This window comes from Pteropus medius, unplaced genomic scaffold, assembly GCF_902729225.1.
Source record: "Pteropus medius unplaced genomic scaffold, Ma_sr-lr_union100, whole genome shotgun sequence".
NCBI classification, from domain to species: Eukaryota; Metazoa; Chordata; class Mammalia; order Chiroptera; family Pteropodidae; genus Pteropus; species Pteropus medius.
Window position 1 is genome coordinate 6,852,890 of NW_024351647.1, and position 12,281 is coordinate 6,865,170.

The window sequence follows — 12,281 nt, forward strand, 5'->3', positions numbered from 1 at the left end:
ATAACAATAAAAAAACCAACGATCCAATCAATAAATGGACAGAGGACCTGAACAGTAACTTCTCCCTAGAGGACATACAAATGGCCAACAAATATATGAAAAAATGACCAACATCACTATCTATTAGGGAAATGCAAATCAAAACCACAATGAGGTACAATCTCACACCTGTTAGGATAGCTATAATCAACAGGACAAGTAATAACAAATGTTGGAGAGGATGTGGAGAAATAGGAACCCTCATACACTGCTGGTGAGACTGCAAACTGGTACAACCACTATGGAAAACAGTATGGAGGTTCCCCAAAAAACTAAGAATTGATCTACCATATGATCCAGCAGTCCTTCTACTGGGTATTTACCCCAAATACTTGAAAACCTATATCTAAAAAGATATTTTCACACTGATAATCATAGCAGCACTATTCACAGTGGCCAGGACATGGAAGCAACCGAAGTGTCCTAGGATAGATGATTGGCTAAAGAAGCTGTGGTACATATATACATTGGAGTATTACTCAGCCATAAGAAGAGATGAAATACTGCCATTTGTGACAACCTTGATGGACCTCGAGATAATCATGCTAAGCGAAATAAGCCAGACATAAAAAGTTGAAAATCATGTGCTATCACTTATATGTGGGACATAAACTTTTAGGAAAAGGAAAAGGACAAACAGGGACTCATGGACATGGACAATGGATTAGTGGTTACTGAGTGCGAGGGGGACAAAAAAATAAAATGTTAAAAAAATAAAAATAATGTCTAAATAAATAAATAAATAAATAAAATGGCCATACTACCCAAAGCAATCTATAGAGTCAGTACAATCTCTATCAAAATGCCGATGGCATTTTTCAGAGAGCTAGAAAAAATAATCCTAAAATTTATATGGAATCATAAAAGACCCCAAATAGCCACAGTAATCTTGAGAAAGAAGAACAAAGTTGGAGGTATCACACTACCCAATATCAAACAATACTACAAGGCTACAGTAATCAAAATAGCATGGTACTGGCATGAAAACAGATACATTGATCAATGGAACAGAATAGAGAACCTGGAAATAAATCCATACCTATACACTCACTTAATATATGACAAAGAAGGCAAGACTATACAATGGGATAAAGAAGGTCTCTTCAATAAATGGTGCTGGGAATATTGGACAGATACATGCAAAAAAGGGAAACTGGACCACCTTCTTACACCGTATACAAGAAGAAATCAAAATGGATTAAAGACTTAAATGTAAGACCCAAAACCATAAAACTTCTAGAAGAAAACACAGGCAGGAATCTCTGGTATTGCTACTAGTAATTTATTTTCGGACCTATCTCCTCAGGCAAGGGAAACAAAAGAAAAATAAACAAATGGGACTACATCACACTGAAAACTTTTTACAAACAAAAAAAACCCCCAAAAGACAACTGACTGAATGAGAGAAGATATTTGCTTATGATACTCTGATAAGAGGTTAATATCCAAAAATATATAAAGGACTCATACAATTCAACAACAACAAAAGAATAATACAATTAAAAAATGGGCAGAAGACCTGAATAGATATTTCTCCAAAGAGAAAATACAGATGGCCAATAGACACATGAGAGATGCTCAAGGTCGCTAATCATCAGAGAAATGCAAGTTAAATCCATCATATGACATTACCTCACACCTGTCAGAATGGCAATCATCAGTAAATCAAAGAACAACAAGTGTTGGTGAGGATGCGGAGAAAAGGGAACCCTCATACATTGTTGGTGGGATTGCAAATTGGTACAGCCACTATGGAAAACAGTCTGGAGGTTTCTCAAAAAATTAAAAATGGATATACCTTTTGACCCAGCAATTGCACTTCTAAGTATTTATCCAAAGAAAACCAAAACAATAATTTGTAAAGCTCTATGCACTCCTATGTTCATGGCAGCACAATTTACAACAGCTAAGATATGTAAACAACCTAAATGCCCCTTAACAGATGATTGGATAAAGAAGTTATGGTTCATACATGCAACGGACTACTATTCAGCCATTAAAAAAATGAAATCCTACCATTTGCAATGACAGGGACAGACCTAGAGGTTATTACGCTGAGTGAAATGTCAGACATAGAAAGATAAATATCATATGATTTGACTTATATGTGGAATCTAAGGAACAAAAAGAACAAACTAATCAAAAACAGACACAAATACAGAAGACAATCTGGTGATGGCCAGTGGGAAGAGGGGTTAGGGAGTTGGGAAAAAGGGGTTAATGGTTAAAGAAATACAAATTAATAGTCGATAGATGATCACGAGGATGGGGAGCACAACATAAGGAATACAGTAAGCATTAATGTAACGGCTAGGTGGACAGCCAGAAGACAGAAGGAGCAATTAGGGGGGTCGTTTCATAAACTATATAAATGTCTAACCAATGTAATGTATACTTGAAACTAATAATAAAATTTAAAAACAAAAAACAAAAAACTACTGATGCAATTAAATCAGAATCCCTGGAAATGAGGCAGAGGTATTTTCTAAAAAGGTTTCTAGATCATTCCAATATGCAGCCAGATGAAGCATCACTGCTCTAGCAGGTACATTTTATATGCTTTTATCCCAGTATGTTTTTAATTTTTGTTTATATTTCTGTCCCTTTTTTATTCTGGAAGATTTTCAGCTCAACATGTATTTATTGAATACAGGATATGTGTCATCATTATTCCAGGTGCTGTGAATACAAAGACAACTTTGTGTCCCTGTCTTCAAGAAGCTTGCAGCCTAATTCAGAAAAATAGTATGTAAACGAAATAACAAAATTAAGTGAAGTAGGTGCTGCTATAGTAATAGCCTATATAAAGGATATAGGTACTTAAAAAATTAATCTACTCTCTTTGGGTATAGGGTTGAATCAGAAAAAGTTTCAGAGAAGGTGACTCCTTGAAGGAGGGACTTAGCTAAATTATTTTTGCATCTCTACCACCTAATACTCCTCCATTAAAACTTGATAATGGCCAGCCTCAAAGTTGGTATCCTTAGAACTCCTTGACTCAATTGGCTTTTACTTTTACTCCACTTCAGAAACCCACTCCCAAACTGCGTGCTGTATCATGTTAACACTGGAACCGGCCCTCCTCTGAAACAATTAACTCCGTTTGACTGACCACAGTCTTTAATCCTCCTACATTTTTCACAACCATTTTACCTCATCAAGTCCTCTCATCTCTTAGAGTCTCCATTTTACCTCAGTTCATCATTCTCCTTTGCTGTGTTTTTCTACTGTATTTTTTAAAAATTTGCTATATTTTTTTTTTTTGTATTTTGCTGTATATTTCTATTGTTGCATTTATCATGTGGCATTATAATTTATATGAAAATCTGTTTCCTTTCTCTATTAGCTCATAACTTTTCTTAGAACAGTTACTGTATTCTTTTATCAGTCCTGCATCCTTAACCTAGAACAGGACCTGACCCATAAGTGCTCAGTAAATGTTTGGTGAAGGAATGGATAGTGTCCTCATCATTTTAACTACTATGCCATGAGCTCTCCAAAGGCAGAAACCTCATGTTTCCTATAATTCTCACCAGAGTGACTCACACATATCAGAGCCTCAGGGAACATTTATTTATTGAAATGTAAGTTAAAATGTATTTGAGGCTGTATACGATATAAAAACATGTTCCCTGCTCTTTTTTTTGGTATTATTTTAACAATCATTTAAGATAACCAAGTGGTCATGAGGCAAATATAAAAATTACCCATCAGAGCAAAGGCAAAATGATATATGGAAAAGCACTGGATTGAAGTCAGGAGGCCTGTGCTGCAGTCTTGGTTTTCCCATTCTGTGATCCACAAAACAAACATCTTAGTAAGCCTGTTTCCTTCTTTATTAAAATGGTGTTTGACCAGAATTTGATTCTTCATCATCTGAGGTTCCCTAACGTGCCATGCCTCTTAAAAAAATTTTTATTATGAAAGTGATACACTCTCAATATAAAAAACTGTAATGCCTTTCTGAATTATTTAGATAAGGGAAAATTCCAACTCTCCACCCTATTTTCAAAACTCTCCAGATATCCACTCTCAACAGTTCCTTCTGTATCTTTAAGACATTCTTCATGCCTAAGCAAGTACAGTGCTAAGATTCTTGATTTTATTTACTTAGTGGACAGCCCCATAAATTCTAATGGAACCCTGACACAATGAAAGGAGAACTATAAATACTTTGATAGCAGAAAGATAATTACCTACTCAAAAGGCCAATAGAAATAAAATTAAAACACAGAAATAAGTATTTTAAACTTCATGCATCACCACCAATGTTGTGCAATGTTATGTAAGTAAAAGGCATATATACCGAGAAAAGAAACTTTAGGGGGTAAGCTTCCCTTCAAGAAGAAATGTGGGAGACATGGGAATTGTGGGGAAAAGACTGAGAATCATACCAACATCACAACCACAGAAAGATGTAAAAAGGGTCAAAAAAAATCACAGAATTCTGAGTAGTAAAACAGCAAACAATTCTCAAAAACACTTTGAGCTTAAGGATAGAGCAATTGTAGCAAAAGAAGTAGTTGTTTCCCTATACTAACTTCAGCCCACAAACAAATGTAGATTAACAGTATGTCCTTGATTTTTACAACAGCATCCTTTGAAGATCTATGTGTGAAAAGGGCATGTGCATATTATGAAGCTAAAGGTGAAATAATTATATTTCTAAGCAGTATCCTCTAATGGTGGGGAAAATATATCACATGACAGTCATCATGAGAATTTTTTAAAAAGATATAAAAAGTACGTCATTGGGAAAGTAGGAAATTAGTTTCCCAAGAATATAAGGGAATGTGTGACTAACCGCTGGACACTTAATTTCCCTTTCATCTGTTACAGGAGAGTATTAAAACATGAAGGAATGTGTTAGATAGAGAGTCAAGCTTTAATTTCTGTACCGACCCAAAAACCAGATTTCACCTAGACATATCTCCAGTTTTACCCTTATAGTGTAAAATGATACCACTCTGTACTGTAAAGAATGCTTATAGGTAGGAGAGCAGCTTGGACAAGGATCCTGTTTTGCAAGGCTAACACATTATGGATATAAGTCCACTTTTTAAAATAGTATGCAAATACAATTCCATAACATATATGTTACAACTCTAACAACACTTAATTATAAATTACCTAATGACAATTACAGCAAAAAAAAAAAAAAATTAACACAATATTATAGTTTTTACCTGGCATTTTTACAACCTAAATAGTGTGATAAATAAAAACTAAAACTACAATTTAGAATTAATTTGGAGAAAAAGTAATTATTTTTTATTCCATAATATAATTTTAACACTGCGGTACACAGTGTAAAGTTTGTCAAGTTGAAAATAGTCAAGTCTAGGAACCAATCTATAATACCTCTATTAAAAAAATTATTAGTCAAGGATATGTGCATTCTAGGACTATAAACTTTACCCAATCTACCTTGTCTCCGGACATAAAAAAACAGAAACAGAAATAAGGAACTAAAATCATTCTAGTTTCCTGCACCCTTTAGGTTAGGAGGAACAGTATTTCCTGACACCAGAAAATTGTTTTCACAAGTCAGCAGTTGAAGCTATGGTTTTCAAATTTGGGTAGAATATCATTTTAAGAGTCTTTAATAATGAGAATCTTAAATTTTCATTACCTGACATATCTATACTAGTTAGAATATATAACTAATATACAAAGAATATAAAACTAAATATATAAAGCAGTACGGTTTTTCTCAAACTTCGCTACTTTGTAGTTCAAAAAATGTTATGACCTCTCCATTTTATTCATCTCTCTCTTCCATCACCTCTTCCCGTAAATCCAATGAAAACTTCCAAGCCGCTGACACAAGCTGGTTCAGGAAGCTAAAAATCTGCAGAGCTCAATCCAAGTCAGAAGCGGCTTGTGTGCTACTTCCTGACAAGGCTCAATACTCAATACATTACATTTAAAGTTCGAAGTGAAAAAATTATGTGGGAATCAGGCCCTGAAAGCCTCTTTAGAATTTTTCCATTCAACATAATAGCACACTGGATCTACCCAGCCTCATTCAGTGATCTTAGCTATCTGAACCGCTCTCTCTAAAATATAAATTTTTAAAAAGAATTTTGTGATACAATTTGTCAAGTCTTTGTAGGAAAGCTAATAACTAAGATATATATGATCAATATTTACTCCTTGTAAGTGGCCAGCTGTAAAGGAGCCCCAAAGCTGGTTCTCCACTGAATTTTACAATTTAGAATTCTCTGCCCTGAAAAACAATTAAATTCTTTACCATTCATCCTTAACCAAAATACTCATTTCAATACTAAGGAAGCAAAAATGAGGAAGTTGAAACATACATCTACTTTTCTTCTTGCCATATACCTTACCTTCTCACATGCCAAATTACTACTGCAGAGAGCCACTATGCTAACCATGATTCCAAAGGGTTCCTAAGCATCTCAAAAAGAGGTACCTTGGTTCCTGATGATTATTGTATAATGGAAAAACGATCTCCCAGGAGACAGTCATCCTCCATAAGTAAGCCAGCAATGAAAGTATTCTGTCATCTGTTTCTACTTACCCTCAGTAACATCCTGGGGGTTAGAAGTCCGGTCACTGGCTGGATCCAGTGCAACAGTTGCCAGTGAAGTGGTGGCTCCAGACATCTCACTCATTGGCTCGCTACGGCTTGTTTCAGGCACACTTTCCCGGGAGCTAAATCTTACTCGGGAACTAGATCGGGAGCTGAGGTCCGGGCTGGTGTCTGACAAACCTGGAATATCATCGATCTTTGTTGGTGTCACCATGAACCGAACTGAAGCCATCTTGGTGGTGGTTTCTGGAGGATGCATTTTTCTTTTTCTTTTCCTTTATAAGGGCAAAGAAAAAAGGAAAATCCCGCAAAATCCTTCCTCCTACGCTAGCTGCTTTAATCACAAAAATCTTAAAAAAAAAAAAAACCAACCCCTCAATTACCTTGATTTATAGCACACACAAAGCCTCAATTAAGAATCCTGATATTCAGAATTCAAGCAGACTGTCCTAGGAAGTGCACTATCAGTAGCTGAAAAATATTTAAGGAAAAAAAAAGACAAAACGATGCCTATCTCCTGTAACTTCGTTCCTTTAGAATGAAGAGCTATTTAGCTCTCCCTCCTGGTCCAGGGCTGAGGGCTCAGCGACATGGTCTTAGAGAAGCAAGTGAAGCTTTTCTCTTCTCGACCCCCAGGTTTCGGCTGAGGTAGTTAGTCCTTTATCTGGTAAATGTCCCACGGTTCTAGTTGAGCAAAGTGCGCGCAGGCCCACCCTTACCATGCAAATATAGCATAGGTCAGATTGCAAAACGGTGTACACCCGGCCACCTGTTGTACATCAGGTGAATACCCCACAGGTCTGGCTGGGAGGAGGTGTGTGTAGAGCCACCCGAGGTTTTTGAGGCCGACAATCCACTTGGATCTGGTGGGAGAGGTATGCATGCATAACGGGAAAAATATCCCACACAGCTGGACGGAGAATAAGGAGACAAGAGCGAGCAGAGGATGCAGGGCAGAGCAGATTCCTGCCTCCAAGAGGTTACGGGGGTGGCCCGCCCGCCCGCTCTTCTGGCAGAAAGGTCCCTGGGAACTGGGAGGAGGCGGATAGCGGATCGAGACACCTCGGACTGCACCTCAGGGTCGTGGCAGGTCGTTGCTAGTCCGTCGAGCCCACGTCTGCTCGCTGGGTTTCTCCTGCGTGTGACAGGTCCAGACACCCCTTTGCCGGGAGTCGCTTTCTCCCCTACCCAGGTCTCTGGCGCAGGTCAGATCCTTGCCGTTCTTCCTTTGGTTCCTAGCAGATGAGAAGACGGCCTCGCAGGCTGGCCCTGACTGATCAGGAGGGGGCGGTGCGGATGAGAGAAAGAGGAGGTCGCAGGTGCGGGATCCCGGCGCCAGCTGATGCGGGTTGCGCGCGCAGCTGTTGTTTACGAGCTGGTAACTGTTTCGGAGCCGCAGCACCCGCAGGAGGGCTCAGGCTGCCGGGGAGGGCGCCCCCTCCCCGGCCAGACGCCAGGGTAGCCGTTACGTGACCTCGCCGCTCCCGGCCCCGGGCCTGGCGGGCTCTGCCCACGCCGCCGCAGCCCCTCCCTTCCCTCCCGGCTTGTTCCTCATTCGAGGTTAACGGTCCGAAGAGAAGAAGGGGGAACGTTCGGAGGGCGGAACCGTCCTGCGAGCGTCTGGAGCCCCGCCCAGCCTCTGCCGCCCTCAAACTGACGGAGGGAGATGCGCGCATGCGCTCGTCCGACTCGCAGCATCACTAGTGGGCGAGGGGCGGGGCAAAACGTGGGAGGCCCGAAGCACGACGGGAATTGTAGTTGGGGGTGGGGGCCTGAAACGTGGACGAGAGCAATCCCTTTCTTGTTCTCTTGTCTTGCACCAACTCACTCTGAAGGCATCTCTGGGAGCAGGCGTTGCCCCTTGCTCTCAGAACCTCAAAAAACCCTCGCTCTTTAATAAGAGTGTCTCTGAAAATACCATTAATAATTTCTCAAAATCACAAATCTCCCAATACCATATATCTAGGTATTACCTTTATTGGAATTGTTACGTATAGGTCTAAAGCATTGTATCCTTAAATTTATGCACAGTGTACATTTCCTTTTTCTTGTCCTTTAAAAAATGCTCTTCACAATGTATACATCTATCAGATCATGTTGTACACCATAAATGTGTACCATTTTGTCAACTATACCTCATTGAAGCAAGGAAAATGTTATGTTCACTTGCCAGTCAGACTGAAAGTTCCATTAACGAAAACGTTTTTAATTTTAGACCTAAGATACTTTCTCTTGACTCCATTCCCAGGGTTTTCCCTACTACTGCCAACAGTGTTTTTCTTAACAAATTTATTTAATACACAAATAGAGGTGTTCAATAAATTTTGGCTCATCAATGTTTTGTTTGAAAGTTACTCCTATAGCTTTGATCAAGACATTTAAATTTAACAATCTGGGCCCTAGCTTTGCCTGTGTCCTTCCTCTACAGAAATGGAAATGTTTTAAGCATCATCCTTAGTAATAGATCAGAACTGTATTTAAGACCTGAGCCAGCAAATTCCCTTTTAGCAAATGGCACATAAAGTCCAAAGTCCAGTTAAAAAGATCCAGGTAACAAAATGAGGAAAAAAAATCCCACTTAAAATGTACACTTCCTCAAAACTAGATGTTTTATTAAGCCTGTGCCTATTGATTCAGGCTGGTTTTTTTGGGGTTTTTTAATTGCATGGAGATATTAATTTCCAGAGGAAATAAATTTCCAGCTTAAAGAATTCAGACCCTCTCCCAATAAAGCTGTTTTCTAACCTGAGGAAGCAAGAAATTCACCTCCCAGAAAGATCAGGGTTTTTTTTCAGGCAGGCCTGCTGTTCATTCAAATCTCAGAGATTCCCTTTATAAAGAAATACTGGATTTCTACGACATCCAGTTGTTTCATACCACAGAATATTTTCATTAACTTATATATACTACCTAATACCAATATACTATAACTCTTAGGACTCTTCTTCCATTTCTGAGCACATCTCAGATGTTAATACCTTAAGGAAAAAGTCCATGGTGTATTCAAACCAGTTTGCCTTTCTCCTCTACTTCGATTTGAAGTATTTCCACCTCAAAGTCTTTTTACTTCAGTCTACACAGAATATACCATGCAATAAAACTAATCCTTTTTTGGTGGGGAAAGTGTAAATTATAAAGATAAAATTACAGTCAACATTAAAAAAAATGGGTAGCATATTTCATTAACTGACTTCGGTGCTTAAGAAACTTCCATAGCAGATCCTTTTTTTTAGCCATTTGCAGAATTTTTAATATTTCTTCAATCATTATCCGCTTAATAGGACAGTATAACTCTTTAAAATCCCTCAGATCCAATGCTAAGAACCCTGCAAGTGAATAGGTTAAGAAAAAAAAAAAAAATGCTTGATAGGAAACAAGTATCTCATTTCACCATTCCCGTATGTTTAATTGATTTGAAAATCATGTCTTCTATTAACCATGACCCAAGTTTAGATTTTTTTTTTTTCTCAGCAGTCAACAACTATCCTGAACTTTGCTGAGGTGATCAAAACATTAGCTTCCAAGAGAAAAACATCTGCCCCTTTTCAGGGCCAGTCTTGATAAATCAAATTTGTGCTGATTTGTTACATCTGCTTCCGGAGTCTACAATCTTGATGTAGCAGAAAAAGAAGATTGTAAAATTAGAACACAATCTCCACAAAGCAATTTTCAAATCTGTGGCATCAAACAAACATTCAAATTCAACGTCAAAAGCCATGAATGAGAAGATTGGAAAAGAGTGGATTAACTTGACAAGGAGTAGAAGCAAGGTAGCACTTCTTGAATGCCTGTATACAATATTTTGACTCATCATCCCTCTAATATAAAGTAACTGGATTAAAATTTTATGGTTACCAATTGACAGAAGCTCAAGTCCTAAGAAATCTCACAGGTTTCTTGTTATTAACTCCCAGCTGTAAATTGAAAAATAAAATCTCTGCTTGAATCTCTCATACCTCAACTTTAAATTAAGATCCATGTAGAGGTCCATATACCAGTTAGCTGTCAAAGAGAATATAAAGGTAGGTGTATGTAAAAAGATAATTCCTTGGACAGAACTAAAAGCCTGGGTATATTTCCAGAGGGGCAGTAAATATGCATAAAACCATTCCTATTCACAACAGTGGGACAACACTGCAGATATATTAAGATCCGCCACTGAACCCAATCAGTTTTAGAGTTGGAAGAGAACTTAGAAATGATGAGAAAAGTGGGACTAAGTAAGTTAAATGACTTTCTTAAAGTTATAAAGAGGAACCAATCCTGGTCTCCTGACTTCCATTCACTGCTTTCCTTCTACTATATGGCTGCTGTCATTTTCAAGCAACTCTTCCCTTTTGAATCAAAATGTCACTTAAAGGGGCAAATTACTTGAGACAAAAGGGGTATTTTTCTGTGAATGCTGAAAATTACATAAAAGTCTTTCTCAACCTTTCTTTCCCTTCCCCATCACCCCCCATCACTAACAATACAGCACTACTCCTGCTATCACAGCAACTTAATATTTTCTTCCAAATGGTATTGTTTTTACCCTGGGGTACTCTTTCCTCTCACCCCTCTTTTTGTTTCAGTTTTTAACCACTTCTTTCTTCTCACGACATAGAAAATAAAAGCTCTTTCAAATCATTTTAATAACCTAACAGTGAGTCAAAATACGAAGATTCAGACTTGTTCTCTTTAAGGGGGATACCATGATTGCCTCTCACAAGCATGATCAAAGGTAATGATGACACCAGATTCCAAAGAGCAAGGGTGGTAGTAAGGCTTCAAGGCGCAGAGGGGTAGCAGGCGGCAGGAGACATGAAATTTAAGGGATCCTCAGAGAACAGGGCGCGGTTGCTGGGTCATCAGCACCTTGAAACGTTTCTTGATGGTGATTCGGTGTCGAGAGTATTTGTCGTCTGGGGAGAACCGAGCAGGATGGGCCGAGCAGGTCTGCTGTCCCGCAGGGTCGAACTTCTGCTCGAGGTAGAGAGAACATATTGTCAGTACAAGAGTAGTGAGAAAACTCCTTCACTGGCGTCACAAGGGAGATAGAGACTGGGATGGAGAGGAGGGCGCGCGAAAAAGGGTGAAAAAGAAGACAGGAGACGCGACAGTCAGAATAAGCAGTCCCCTGCTTCTACCGCGCCTGGCTTTTGGGCTTTCTAGTTCCCCTCACCCAGCTAGGCGACTGTAGCAGGTCTCAACCGCTCCTCCCACCTACATTTTTCGCCATACCCATTTATAACATGTTCGCTCTTCTCACCTTTAGGGTATAGACCCGGTCTCCCTGTTCATTGAGGTAATACTGGAGAAACATGACCACGCTGAAGCCTGGGGTTCCAAATTGCGTCAGCAGCTCAGTCTATCAGACGCCCTCACGTGTTTGTCGATTTCCTTCCTGTATAGCCGGAAGTGTCTCTCTCAAAGCATGCCGGGAAACGTAGTCCATTTTCGGCCTTTCTCCAGCTGGGCGGAAGGGGGCGCACTGGTGCAGGACTTGGCCCAGTTGCAAGCCAGTTGCAACCTTGTAGGCATTGGCGCCAAGTTGCAACCCTTGCAGGCTTTCTAGGACACATTGAGTGTGCCCACTGTGTGCCAGACACTGCTAAGCATTAGAGTGGGATAGGGATAGATATGAGTTGAACATTAATGAATGGAATCCAGTCTTTTTCGCAAGATGCACACCCATTTCAGGGGCAGC

At 39.3% G+C, this 12,281-nt stretch overlaps 3 protein-coding genes across 6 annotated transcripts in view; all 3 read right to left on the reverse strand.

Annotated features, from left to right (window-relative positions):
* Nucleotides 1-8,074, reverse strand: part of SLC12A6 (solute carrier family 12 member 6) — a 77,146-nt gene extending 69,072 nt beyond the window's left edge. The window contains exons 1-2 of one of the 4 annotated variants that reach the window (XM_039843993.1): nt 7,670-8,074; nt 6,584-6,870 (exon numbers count right to left, since the gene is read on the reverse strand). In XM_039843993.1, the coding sequence (XP_039699927.1) occupies nt 6,584-6,854 (271 nt within the window). In that variant the 5' untranslated portion in view covers nt 6,855-6,870; nt 7,670-8,074. Of the gene's footprint in view, nt 1-6,583; nt 7,093-7,669 lie in introns of those variants that run through there. The other 3 variants (XM_039843992.1, XM_039843991.1, XM_039843994.1) reach the window with 3 other exon arrangements.
* Nucleotides 6,975-8,278, reverse strand: LOC120587237 (uncharacterized). The gene has a single exon (XM_039843998.1). It carries the CDS (start codon nt 8,269-8,271, stop codon nt 7,873-7,875), a length of 399 nt encoding a protein of 132 aa, XP_039699932.1. The 5' UTR covers nt 8,272-8,278; the 3' UTR covers nt 6,975-7,872.
* Nucleotides 8,279-11,207: 2,929 nt separating this feature from the next.
* Nucleotides 11,208-11,981, reverse strand: NOP10 (NOP10 ribonucleoprotein). The gene is made up of 2 exons (XM_039843999.1): nt 11,844-11,981; nt 11,208-11,554 (listed from the first exon to the last, which is right to left on the reverse strand). Exons 1-2 carry the CDS (start codon nt 11,895-11,897, stop codon nt 11,414-11,416), a joined length of 195 nt encoding a protein of 64 aa, XP_039699933.1. The 5' UTR covers nt 11,898-11,981; the 3' UTR covers nt 11,208-11,413.
* Nucleotides 11,982-12,281: the final 300 nt, after the last annotated feature.